The following is a 14,601-nucleotide window of genomic DNA, read 5'->3' as shown; positions in this document are numbered from 1 at the left end:
GCATTCAAAACAATAAAATACTTAAGAATAAATTTAGCAAGGGGGTGAAAGATCTGTACATCAACAACTATAAAGTTTTTTTGTGTGTGTGAGGAAGATCAGCCCTAAGCTAACATCCGATGCCAATCCTCCTCTTTTTTGCTGAGGAAGATTGGCCCTGGGCTAACATCCGTGCCTATCTTCCTCAAATTTATATGGAATGACACCACAGCATGGCTTGACAAGCGGTGCGTCAGTGCGCGCCCGGGAATTGGGCCTGTGAACCCCCGACCGCCGCAGTGGAGCATGTGCACTTAACCACTGTGCCACCGGACCAGCCCCCGAGAACTATAAGGTTTTGATGAAAAAAATGAAGAACACACAAACAAAAGATATCCCATGTTCATGGATCAGAATAACGAATATTGCTAAAACGTCCATACTACCCAAAGCCATCTACAGATTAAATGCAATGCCTATCAAAATTCCAATGGCATTTTTCACAGAAATAGAAAAACAATCCTAAAATTTGTATAGAACCACAAAATATCTACAAATCATATATCCTGAGGGAAAAAAAACAAAGTCGGAGTCATCACACTTCTTGATTTTAAACTCGACTGCAAAGCCATAGTAACCAAAACAGCATTGTACTGACGCAAAAATGGACATATAGACCAATGGAAAGAATCTAGAGCCCAGAAATAAACCCTCGCATACGTGACTGACTAATATTTGACAAAGAAGCCAAGAACACTTAATGGGAAAGGATAGTCTATTCAACAAATGGTGTTGAGAAAACAGAATAATCACATATAGAAGAATGAAACTGGACTGCTATCTTATATCACTCACAAATATTAATTCAAAATGGAATAAAGATTTAAACATAAGACCTGATACCATAAAACTCCTAGAAGAAAACATAGGAAAAAAGTTCCTTGACATTGGTTTTGGCAATGTTTCTTGGATATGCATAAGCAACAAAAGCATAAAGAAATAAATGGGAGTACATTAAACTAAAAAGCTTCTGTACAACAACAACAACAACAACAACAAAAAATCAACAAAATGAAAACAACCTATGAAATGAGAGAAAAATATCTACAAATCATATATCTGATAAGGAGTTAATATCCAAAATATATAAGAAACTGACACAACTCAATCACATAAAAAAACACAACAATCTGATTAAAAAATAGGCAGAGGCCTAAACAGACATTTTTCCAAAGAAGACATACAGATGACCAACAGGTACATGGAAAGGTGCTCAACATCACCAATTATCAGGGAAATGCAAATCAAAACCACAATGAGATAGCACCTCACAGCTGTTACAATGGCTATCATCAAAAAGACAAGACATAACAAGTGTTGGCAAGGATGTGGAGAAAGGGAACCCTCGTGAACTGTTGGTGGGAATGTAAATTGTTACAGCCACTATGGAAAACAGTATAGAGATTCCTCAAGAAATTAAAAATAGCACTACCATATGATCCAGTAAACTCCTTGCTGGGAATATATCCAAAGGAAATGAAATCAGGATCTTGAAGAGATATCTGCACTCCCACGTTCATTGCACCCTTATTCACAACAGCCAAGATATAGAAATAACCTAAGTGTCTATCTACAGATGAGTGGATAAAGAAGATGTGGCATATATATATATGGAAATATATTATTTAGCTATGAGAAAGAAGAAAATCCTGCCATTTGTGACAACATGGAAGGACCTTGAGGGCATTATGATAAATAAAGTCAGACAGAGAAACACAAATACTGTATGATATCACTTACATGTGGAATCTAAAAAAGCCAAACTCAGAGAAAAAGAGAGTAGAATGGTGGTTGCCAGGACTGGGGGATGGGGGAAAGGGGGAGATGTTGGTCAAAGGATACAAACTTTCAGTTAGAAAATGAATAAGTTCTGGAGATCTAATGTACAGCGTGCTGACTATAGTTAACAATATTCTGTATTACATACCAGAAATATAAGAGAGTAGACCTTAATGTTCTCACCACAAAAAGGAAGAGGTAGGGGGCTGGCCTGGTGGCATAGTGGTTAAGTTCACGCGCTCCAGTTTGGTGGCCTGGAGTTTCCAGGTTCGGATCCCGGGCACGGACCCATGCACTACTTATCAAGCCATGCTGTGGCAGGCGTCCCACATAAAGTAGAGGAGGATGGGCATGGATGTTAGCTCAGGGCTAATCCTCCTCACCAAAAAACAAAAAGGAAGCAGTAACTATGTGACTTGATGGAGGTGTTAACTAACCCTACTGTGGCACTCCTTTTGCAATAAATGAGTGTATCAAATCAACATGTTATATTCCTTAAATACACATAATATTATGTGTCAATTATATCTCAATAAAGCTGGAAAAAAAAGAATGTTCAGTATAATTTACTTATAATTATGAAAAATTGGACACACAACTATAAATTAGAGGGAAATTGCTAAAAAAATTATTTTACATATTATATAGTTTATCATGCGCTACAAAGCAGTATACACACTTTGATCTCAATTTCATTTATAAAATTGGTAACTCTTGGTGATCGGATTATGGGCCACATTTTCTTTATTAAACTTTATTTCATTTCTAATTTTTCTATAGTGACCATGTATTACTTTTATAACCACAAGAAAAAAACATTATTTAAAAAATACAAGTCCAGAAAAATGGAGCAAACCATGAAGGAAAGATAGGAGGGGAAGTACAAAGATAAGGTAGAGAGTTTTAAAAGAGAAGAAAAGGGCCGGCCCTGTGGCTTAGCGGTTAGGTGTGCATGCTCCGCTGCTGGCAGCCCGGGTTCGGATCCCGGGCGCGCACCAACGCATCGCTTCTCCGGCCATGCTGAGGCCGCGTCCCACATACAGCAACTAGAAGGATGTGCAGCTATGACATACAACTATCTACTGGGGCTTTGGGGGAAAAATAAATAAATAAAATAAAAAATAAAAGAGAAGAAAAATATACTTCTTTGGGACTAGAACGAGGAGATGATCATGAGTACAGAAATAAATAAATGGTGTGAAGGTGGAAATTTAAGAGGTCATGCTTAATAACTCTACTTTTCTCTATGAAAGAAGATAATGCTATCTTTTTGTGGAGAGAACAGTGAATTGTAAAAGGGCTGAGGAAAATACTGAAGGTTTAAAATAGCTATCATGAGAATTAATAGAAAGAGAAGAATAGAGGAATGACAAAGGTTTCTAGGGGGCAGCAATTGGCCTAGCTTTGTTTGGAGATCATAACTTGCATCAACGTGAATCTATACAACAGAATAAGTTCATCTCGTAGAACCTTTCAGTCCACGTATAAGAAAGAGGTACGCAGATGGTTGAATTGATCTAAGGTTGGAGTTTTCAGGGAGTGGCCAAAGGACAGAGAGCAAAGACATTGAGAATGCTATGAGAAGGGGATCAAAGAGATGAACAATGGCGTTTAGGTTGACTAGAAAAGGAAGTCAGAAAGTGGCAGCAGTGTCAGAAACGGAAGGGTCCAAAGCCTAGAGGTTTCAGTTAAGTTAAAGATGCACTGTGAGGAGGATCAAGAGACCCAGGGGACCAGAAAGCTATGACAGACATTACTCTATCAGGGATTAAGTTTGCAGAGGTGTCTCTAATCTGCATATCAACAAAGAAAAGAGTATGGCTATGGAAGAAAACTGAGAAATAGAATCACTAAAGATAATTGACAGAAGGAGTCTGTTGAGCTCTGAGGCCAAGTGTTGGGTGAATCTTTCATATGGATATTATTTTGCCCAAGTTGACAGTAAGAATTGGGATGAAGAGAAAGATTATGATCAGGGTTTCCAAGTCTTCAGTGAATGAAAGAATGTGGCCAGGAATTCAATAGATGACAGAAGCAACAGATATCAGCCCCCAACCATTTCTCTTCCAAGTTTACAACACTTTCCTGCACATTCATGAAAAAAGAATTTCATTTCAAAATATCACAATACTTCTACTTTAATCCTGAAGTCAGTAAAGGCTACAAGATAACAGGTAAAACACCACTCCGACAATCAAATGAATGGAAAACTTCATTAAAATATGAAGTGCCACTTTTTGTGTATGAAAATAGTCGACAACTCAATCTGGAGATGGGGTAAAGGTTTGCAAAGTCTGAGAGCAGATGATGGTGGATATTTGCCTGACAAAAAGAAAATCAGATTCCCTTAAATAAGATCCTTTACATAAAATATTTTACAGACACATTTTTCACAAAATAAGGCATACCTATGTTAGGTTATTTGGCTTGTCACACCCATCAGTCCAAGAACAAATATATTCTGCACAATTTTTCCAGACAATTTACCACTTCTTTGGTAACTCTTTCAGTTTCCTAATAGCTCAGCAGGAAAAGTGCCAAGCGACTCAACAGTGAAATTCTTCAGCGGGTGCAATCAACATTTCTTACAGAGGCAAATCTGGGACAGGTTTTCTGCCCAAATGGATGTATTTTCTGCAGATGATGGCGTAGTGAATGAATGCTTCTCTAATTGTAAAGAAACCTATTGTGATAATTATTCCACTCTATGCAGTAGCCAACATTTTTCAAGCACCCTTATCAGTAAAATATGTAATACATCAAAATACGTACATATTTTTAATAGATGTACTCATCAATCTATACATTAAATTTTATTAAAATTTAATTTCTTTCTTACTTTTTACATAATAAATACATAAAAATGGAAAGTCTAGTTACCCCCCCGCGCCAAACCCAAATGAATTGTCCTGTGCAACACTCCTCTTTGGAGACCACTTCCAGAGAGCCCAGAAAGAAATTCTGTTCATACACAATGAGTGTTTCCTTCCAGCTACAAGACCAGAGAGAGGAAGAATCTTCTAGCAGCATAGACATCAATGATGAAAGTGATGTCAATCTGCAACACATAGGTTACAAAGTGGTCTGATGATTACTGTTAGGCTGAGCCTCCTTCTGAATCAACTTGAAAAATACTTCTATATCTTAGAAAAGAATAAAGAAAAAAAGGACCCATTTTGGTAGATAAAATACATTTAAACAATGAGTTAGTACCAGATGTTAGGTATGTACAAAAATATAGCCAGTCTATTCATTAATTCACCAAATATTAATGGCATGACCATTATGTACCTGGCATTCTTCCAAGCACACTAATTATATCTACATGTATAGTAACCCAGGGTCTCTGTTTAGATATGGGAATGACATGAAGTGAAGAAACAAATTTCTAAATTACTTTAACGTAATACAATACATGAATAGATTGGCACACCTGGCAGTTTAAAGCAAGATTGCTATTTAACTATCAATTCTACCTCCCTGAGCTAAGACCATAAGTTCCTCAAAGACAAGGACTGCATTTGTTCGATCATTAGTATAAACCTAGTGGCACCTAGCACAGTGACGGGCATGGAGAAAGCATTGAATACCTATTTGTTGACGGGGTGGGAGAAAAGGGAGAAAGAAAGGGAGGGGAAGAAGAATAAAACGAAGCAAACGGAGTCTGAGCTCAAACTGAAAGAGCCATTTTATAGTCCCAAAAGCATACTTTGACTATAACTACTAATGAAATTTCTTCTGATTTGAAAATACCCAACAAAGGCACATGGTACTGCTTGAAACCCTGTACCTGCACTTAGAAATGGTCTATAATTCAGGACCCGAAAATCAAGAGGAGAATCAGTCCCAACTCCTTATTTAAAAGTTAATTCACTTTCAGGTTTTATGGTAAAATAAAAAGTATTTTTCTTATTATAAAAGTAATACAAGTACTTTAAAGAAAATTTGTAAAATATAGAAAAGTAGAACTTAACATTATCATAATCCTACCACCCAAAGACAACCACTGTTAACATTTTATATGTTAAGTTAGTACCAAATTTTAAAGTCCCTGGAGCACAACTTTTTATAATGCGATAAGAGACTCATCAACAACTAAAATGAAAACAATCGAGTAATTCCAGCTATGATGAATGAAGCAAGACTTAGGACCTTGAAAGAGTTTCCAAACTAAGCTCTCAGAAGACTATGGGCTCCTTAAGGAAAGATACCTTGTTCTAGTCATCTGTATTATGGCCCAGCCATGGGACCAAGCACTGAGCCTGTACATCCTATTCATTCTGTAAATGTTCATTGAATAAGTATCTAGAAAGAAGAGAAACAGCAAATTTTTATTGTCAGGACTCTTCCTTCTATGATTACTCACCTGCTCACTCCCCAACTCCTCCCCAATGACCTCATCTTCTGTCATTCACAGCCCTATACTTTAGCCACAGTAACAGTAAAGAGCTAGCTGCAGCCCCAAAGTGATGCTGCTTTATGCATCCATAACTTAATTGTATCATTTCCCACCCTCCTCACTTAGCTAAGTTCTACTCATTCTTCACAGCTCAGCTCAGACATCAGGTTCTTCCCCAAGTCTCCCCTGACCCCACCACCCACCCCCAGGCTGAGCTAAGTGCTATAATCTGGGGCTCGCATAGTCTGCAGTGCAAACATCTAACAATGCAATTGCCACAGAACATGGAAATTAGCCACTTACATAATTTGTCCACTCAGAGACTGTAAGCTCTTTCAAGATTCTATCTTTATATTCACAAATACTAGCACAGGTTCAAGAAATATTGAATGAAAGAATGAACAAACTCATCACATTCCTCTTTAGTTCTAGTTTTTATCTCTTTAATTTACCCTTGTTTGTTCATCGGTTGATCACTCACTTAAAAAACAAATGAACAAAAATCCCTCCTGGCCATCACACAGAAATCAGATATAAAAACGGCCAACACTGAGATCTGCTTATTCATCTAGCCAAAAAGTATCCCTTGCTAATTTCTTATGATTGAATAAATATTGAAGAATATTAACTAAACATTCAACATCATCACCACTTTCTCCTAATGTCCTTTATAGCAGAATCACATTTTAACAATCACTCTTTCACAACACACATAGTACTTATTTCCATTCTTCTTTCTCCCTGAAAAGATATAAAGTAGGTCCTGCCAACTCTTTCTCTACTGATGTCTTCAGGTTTGCTCCTGCCTGTCTAGAGCCCCTGCCTCTAATCTCTTCCCATTTAGTTTGCTCTTGTTGCATCAAAGGAATAATTCAGTATACTCCAAATTAAGCTACATGCCAAGAATTTCTATTTCCGGACTATATGGGATTCTAATTATACAGAATCCACAATTTTTAGCCTGGCTTTTAAAGCTATGCATCCCACACTCATCTCTACCAGCATTCTCCACCTTATTTCCTCTATCTAAGAAAATACATTTCTTTGTGCTTCCAGGTATGCATTTCCCATTGAAGCCAAGCAAATATTCCTGCTGTATACCATAGCAAATTTGCAATTCCTTCATTGTTGCCTTTGTACATATCTTAGAGCTTTCTTATTCTCTCTGTGCCTTGATTCGTCTTTAAAATCCCTGTGTACATCTCTCTTCCTCTAACAACGTTTTCTCAATTACCTTCAGGTTGTATTAATTGCTCCTTTTACTAAACAACCTTTCAACATTTGTATTTTACCTGAACTAACAATATTTTAGTCCTTATTTGTATGTTGCTCTGTAAATGTTCTAAAAGATCTTTATGGGTGTATCTTTATATGCGCGCTTTTTGAGCATTGAGAACAGGTGTATTTTTCTCCCCTATAGGGCTTACTCTAGCAGCACTCTCATACAAGCTGATCTCTTAATAGGTGCTGTTAACTTATTATCTTACATCTAAGGGAACTCAATAAACACTGTCTAAATTGGACTGGCTGTAATAGTTCGATAAACTATTTACAAGTGATAGTGAAATAAAGGAAAGAGAATAAATTAAATTATAGTTAGTGTTTAAAATCAGTAATACTTCCCATAATCCTACCCCGCTAATAACATTTGCATTGAGCTTTCTCATATGTATTCCAAAGCACTGCTTTCAACCCCATCCTCCTCTCTGCCCCCTCACTACCACATGTCCACGTGAAGAAAACCCACAGCAAACTGAAAGGGATACTAGAGAATATCAAATTTCACGTAAGTCCCACTGCTCACATTCACTTACGTATCTGGTATGAGGCCACCATGCCAATATTCCTCACACTGAGAGCTTTATTTACGGCCTATGTCAAAGGACAATTAATACCTTAGGTAATTGCTAACAAAGAGCTTGATAAATTTACCTAACCAGACAATTTAGCAAGAAGAAACAATAAAAGAAAATGCCATAGTAAATGTTTCTGCCCACTCTATACTGTCACTAGGCTAATAAAAAACTTACTTTTTCTTGGAATATTACATAAAAAGGAAATTATGTAAAATGCTATTTTGAAAAATTTTTGTCTATCATATTCACTTTTGTATTATTTCTTTTAAAGAACAAACTAACACTATCAAATCTATAAGGTAGTTAATGATAAAACAAACTTGATTAATATTTTAAACAATTACTTACAGGATCAGCAGGTCCACAGAATTCTCGAAACGTCTTTGTAGGATTATTTTGTTGAATCTCCATTGCTACACAAGGGCCAGAATACATTTCTGTCACCATCTCCTATGACACGTAATATATAATGTAAAAAGAAAAAAAAAATCAATAGAATTTTATAATCTTTTACTCCTCCTCTTTTAATTGCACCACTATTCCACTAATATCAAAACATTAAACTTATCTTTGACTTCTTCCCCACCTGTAATCCACACACCAAGCAGTGCCCAAATTTTGTCTATTTTTCCTACCAAAATATATTTCAGGTATGTTCTCTCATCTCCACTCCTACCACTACCTCCATTTTAATGTAATGCTTTACTACTTGACACTTTCATTATTTGAAATGATCTTCTACTACGTCTTCCTTTCAAAGGGCTCTCCCCTCTTGAACACAGTACTGTCAAATGGACATTTCTAAAGATATAAATTCGAAGACGTTTCTCCCCAAAATCATAATGAGTCCCAGCAATGAAGAATAACAGGGACCAGATTTATTTTCTTACATTAAACATCTAGAAACTAGACAATATATATGAAACAACAGTTTTCAGACCATGGATGACAGGTAGCACGGTACCATGATCCCTGAGAGAAGGGAAACAGATGAGGTAAGCCGTTGATTGCCCCATCTCACTGCCCAGGGGCAATTTCCAGACAGTGGACAGTAGAGGAAACACAACAGAGCCCAAAACTCTCACTGAGTAAAAGAGACAAAGGCTGGGATTCAGGGAAGCCAGCGTAGCTAGAATTTGTAGGATAGAATACTAGAGGGGGCAGGGGAACTATGAGAGAGTAAGCTACAGGGATCTGCAGAGAAGTTCACTTGAATCTTTGGTGAAGAGTCTGTGTATGTGTAGAGGAAACTACCCAAGGCTGAGGAAAGAACTACCAGAAAGTAGTAGATGAAACAATTCACGGAGAGAGCACAAGGCTGAGAAGAGTTTGTGCTTCTACCGACCAGAGTGGAAAGCCCTCGTATGATACACAGGGCATCAGGAGGAGTCCGCAGACGGGACTGCACTGTAGTAGTTGGCCTAAACTAGCCTTAGATATGGGATGCTTTGTACCCATCCTATAAAAGCAAGTCTCGAAAGGGTCAAACTGCTCCCAAGTTACTTAACTGAGTGTCAGAACAGTCTAATACTCTTCAAAGGAATACAGTATACCATGTAACACTGTAAACTGCACAATATCCAGCATCCAATAAAATCACCAGGCATGCAAAGAAGTAGGGAAATATGAACCATCACAAGAAGAAAATTCAATAAACAGATATGGACCCAGCAATGACAGAAACAATATAGTTACACAAGAATGTTAAAACAGCTATTATAAATAGCTGTTTATTTCCTTCTATAAATAATTATAGAATTATTATTTCCTTCTATAAAAAACATGATGTAGAGAGATCAATTATTATTTATAATACATCTTAATAATATATATAAAATATTTATAAAATCAATTATTATTTATAGTTATTTATAAGTTATTTATTTAAACATATATATTTATGAATTAAAAACATAATTTAGGTTATCTATAACTTTAATATTTATAAATATTATTTATATAATTGTATTTAATTACATAATAAAATTATTATATAAATATAATAATTTATGATTTATAAAGTTATTTATGAAATATTTTCATTATATTTAATAATATTTATAAAAATTATTATTTACAGTTAAAATAATTATTTATAAAATTATTACTTCCTTCTATAAATAATTATAGAAGGAAACATGGGCACAATGCAGAGAAAATCAAAAGATATTAAAAAGACTCAAATGAGGCCGGTCCGGTGGCGTAGTGGGTAAGTTCGTGAGCTCTGCTTTGGCAGCCTGGGGTTCACAGGTTCGGATCCCAGGCGCAGACCAATGCACTGCTTGTCAAGCCATGCTGTGGCGGTGTCCCATAAAAAGTAGAGGAAGATGGGCACGGATGTTAGCCCAGGGCCAATCCTCCTCAGCAAAAGGAGGAGGATTGGCATTGGATGTTAGCTCAGGGCTAATCTCCCTCACACACACACACACACACACACACGCACACACACGGACCCAAATGGAACTTCTAGAGATGAAAATTACATCTGAACTGAAAAGTACACTGGATGGGATGAACAGGATAAGATACTGCAAAAGACCAATGAATTTTAAGACATGCAGAAGAAACTATTCAAGCGTGGAGACAAAGAAGAAAGAAGAAAGGTGAAAAAAAACTGACCTGTGGGGCAACGTCAAGCTGTCTAATATATGCGTAATTGGAGTTCCAGAAGAACAGAAAGGGTGGTGAACAGAAAAATAGTTCAAGAATTAATTGCTAAAAAGTTTTCAAATTTGATGAAACCCATGAGCCTACAGATCTAACAAAATCCAAGGAGAATAAACGTAAAGAAAAGTATAGTAGGACACATTATAATCAAATTGGCTAAAAAACAAACAAAACCCAGTGATAAATAGTAGAAACAACAACAACAAAAATCTCTTGAAAATGCAAGAAGAAAAAAAGCACAGTAGAACAAAGATAAAGATGAAAACAACAACAAAAACCTGTCAATCTAGAATTCTATATCAAGGTGAGAAGACATTTTTCAAAAATGACAGAAAAATAAAGACTTTTCCAGACAAACAAAACGTGAGAGAATTCACCACACAGCAGCCCAATACCATAGGAAATTTTAAAGGAAATTCTTCATACAGAAGGAAAATAATACCAGACAAAAATATGGATCTACACAAAAGAACGGTAAATATGTGGGTAAATCTAAAATACATTTTTTCTTTTTCAGTTGGCTGTGAAAGATAATTATTTACAGTAAAAATATTAAAACTGTATTGTAGGGTTTATAGCATGATAGAAGCAAAATGTATGACAACAACAACATATAGAATAGGAGAGGAAGTGGAAATTTTTTTTTTTTTTTTTTTTTTGCTGAGGAAGATTCCCCCTGCGCTAACATCTGTGCCAATGTTTCTCTATCTTGTATGTGGGTCACCACCACAGCATGGCTGCTGATGAGTGGTGGAGGTCTGCGCCCAGGAACCGAACCTGGGCCGCTGAAGCAGAGCATGCCGAACTTAACGACTAGGTCATGGGGCTGCCCCAAGTAGAAACTATTTTAAGGTTCTTAACTCTATATGTGAGGTAGTATAATGAAAAACATGGTCAAAGAAAAGTTCCCCTCATAGCGTCTGGAAAACTCAATGAATGTTCTTTTCTTCCCCTTGAATGGGGAAGAAAACTTCAGGCAGAATTGAAAATAAATGTAAAGACTTTGAGGCAGAAGTACAGTTGGGGTCTATGAAGATCAGTAAAGCAGCCAGGATATCAGGAGCTGAGCGAGACTAACGGAAAGCAGTAAGAGATGAGGCCAGATCACGTAGGGCCATTTTAATGACTTTGGAGGGTTTATGATATACAATGTCAAAGTAAAATAAGGCAACATATTACAGAACAATATTTAAATATTAATCCAAACTCAGTCATCATATCCACTAGAAATTCCAGAAGTTAAAAGAGGAGAGAAAGGACTTCATAATTAATACGGTACACAGAACCCTACTCATTAGAATCTCTAAATGTACTCCCTTGAAGTCACTTTGCTATTTCACAAAGGTCGTATGTAATCGATTTTATGGATAATGATGCTGAGTCTGATCTCCTGTCTCGTGATATTGAAGTCCTGCTTACACACAGACGTCAAGAGCCAGGCTCTCAGGAGGGCAGGAGAAGCCTGAACACGTCATCCAAAAAGAGAGAGGTGAATTTCGTCTGCCTTTCCTTCATTTGTCTCTCTTTCCCTCCCTCTTTCAGTGTTAATAACAAATATCATGAAAAATACAAACATAAAGGACTGCACAAAATGAAAAGAAAAAAACACGTTGAAAAAAAGGTTCCATCAAAAGCTTAACTTATTCCTTAAAAATCGACTCAACAGAATTCTCAAGTCACCTAGATTTTTACTGAAGTAAAAAATTATCAAAACATAAAAGAATCTGTTTGTTTCCTTCACAGCCCTTGACCACTGTCCTCAGGTAGCTGTCCGGGATCATTTGATTTGATGTCTCTCCTCACCAGAACACAAGCTCCATGCATGCAGGCAGTGTGATTTTTGTTGTTCATCTCTGCATCCCGGTATCCAACACATTGTCTGGCACCTACTAGATACTCAATATATGTGCAGTAAATAACTGGATTGTGAGAACACTGTGAGACAGAAACTAGTACCTTTTTATGACTACAAATGCTGGGGCAGCAAACACAAGCGTAAATGATCAACACAGAATCTACTACAAAGAGTTATGTCAGATATAACAATAACAATAGTAATAATAACAATAGCTGATATTTACTGAGTGCTCTCAATATGTGAGACTGCTTTACATTATTTATTTCATTTAAAGAAAATGAAATGCTGCATACCACTATGTAGCATTCTATTCTAAAAAATGGAAATAATGTTATTACTTACTTAGTGAGATTACCATCTCACTAAGTAAGTGACAACAATCTCATAAAGTAAGTACAAGCATTATTTCTGTTTTACAGATGGGTAAACTAAGGCTTAAAGAAGGTAAATAACTTGTCTATGGTCACACAACTGGTGAATTTAGGATTTAAACCTAGCATCTGACGCCGCAAGCCAAAAATGAAAAGTCTACAGTCTGAAGCAAGTAATGCGGGAGAACCAAGAACCAGAGTCAAGTTACAAAACAACACCTGTACAACAATGTCAGTGATGCCGCACTACTTCACACTCTAAACTCTACATTTAAGAGGATCATTTCACAACCTTACACCAACACATCTTTAAATTCATAATAATAAAATGGACGGAATCACTAATATAATCTTATACACCTTATCACTTATTTTAGAAACACAAATCTGAAGACAAGGAGGGTAAAGTGTTGTACCAAAAGTCAGAGTAAGAATCAGATCATCTGTTTTTGTCCTTTTAGACCATACTGCCTCTTAAGATTACTCTCACAGGGCCTACTTTATAATTAGGCAAACCTCCTAAAATTGAGACATCTAGTGCATTTAAAAATTTACCTCTTCCTTGAACTTAAACTTGAGTCCTGGATATTAACTGTCATGAGAAATAAGAGGCCCAACAGGAAATACAACAATCATAATAGCAAGTGAGACTCAGGATTTGCTATCTGATTCTTGGTATCCCAAATTACCCCACGAAGGATATCACAATCACATGCATTTGTAGCGTATGAATACAGACCATTACACAACTTCCTTTGAACGAAATAGACTTATAAATGGGAAAAGAACTTTAAAAGCACCAGAGATTATATACCATTCATAATTATATTATTTACTACAATAAAATATTACTGGGGTAAAAAATTCTTATTTCCCTTTGGGGAAAATTTTCAAGGAAACAGCTTTTCTTAGTTTAAATAAAATTTTATATCATATAAATACAGTAACATCTCATAAAGATATCTGAATATTGATATGTTCTGGTTCATATATGCAGTGCATTCTTCCATTAACATACTGCTACAAACCAATAATAATTTGAAATATTTATTTTAAGCTGAATAAGTCATTTTAAACTGAATAAAAAGTCATAAGCATTACTAAAAATTACTCGCAAGACTAATAATTACTCTGAAATAAGGTAGTTTTTTTCTTCCCAAACAGCCAATAGGTTCTTTCTCCTTAGTAGGCTCTTTTACTAATATCACAAACTTAAATGGTAATTATATAGAATATCTTACTGAGAAGATTAGACAGAAGAAAACTCATCAACACCAATTATTCTAGGCTGGCCAGATATTAACATATGATTTTGCTACTGTCGTTCAAATTCGATTTCTTATGGGAAATGACACATCTATCCAATGATTTTTATCTTTACATCCAGAATCCCAAGATCAAAAAATCCTAAGAGTAAGTGTATAATACATAAAAAGAAATTGTATGTATGGTACTTCTAAAGCACAACATAGGAGACATTAAAAATCAGAGATGAGGCTTTTTTAAAAAAGTTGTTTTCCAAAGGGCAATATGGCCCACCTCAGATATGTACATAAAAGTCTAGTGCCCTCAACTACTATTTGTGACCAAATTGTATGAGAATATGATCAAACATCAAGGCTGCTATGGTAT

General features: G+C 36.1%; 1 protein-coding gene across 1 annotated transcript in view; it reads right to left on the bottom strand.

Annotated features, from left to right (window-relative positions):
• The window catches only part of NME7 (NME/NM23 family member 7), a 223,552-nt gene that overhangs the window by 94,159 nt on the left and 114,792 nt on the right, over positions 1 to 14,601 (bottom strand). Inside the window, exon 10 of the mRNA XM_058540119.1 lies at positions 8,422 to 8,523. Within this exon, the coding sequence (XP_058396102.1) occupies positions 8,422 to 8,523 (102 nt within the window). The remainder of the gene's footprint in view (positions 1 to 8,421; positions 8,524 to 14,601) is intronic.

This window comes from Diceros bicornis, chromosome 4 (genome assembly GCF_020826845.1).
Source record: "Diceros bicornis minor isolate mBicDic1 chromosome 4, mDicBic1.mat.cur, whole genome shotgun sequence".
Taxonomy (NCBI): Eukaryota; Metazoa; Chordata; class Mammalia; order Perissodactyla; family Rhinocerotidae; genus Diceros; species Diceros bicornis.
The sequence above is the reverse complement of the archived record's forward strand: the minus strand, read 5'-3'. Positions and strand labels throughout refer to the sequence as shown.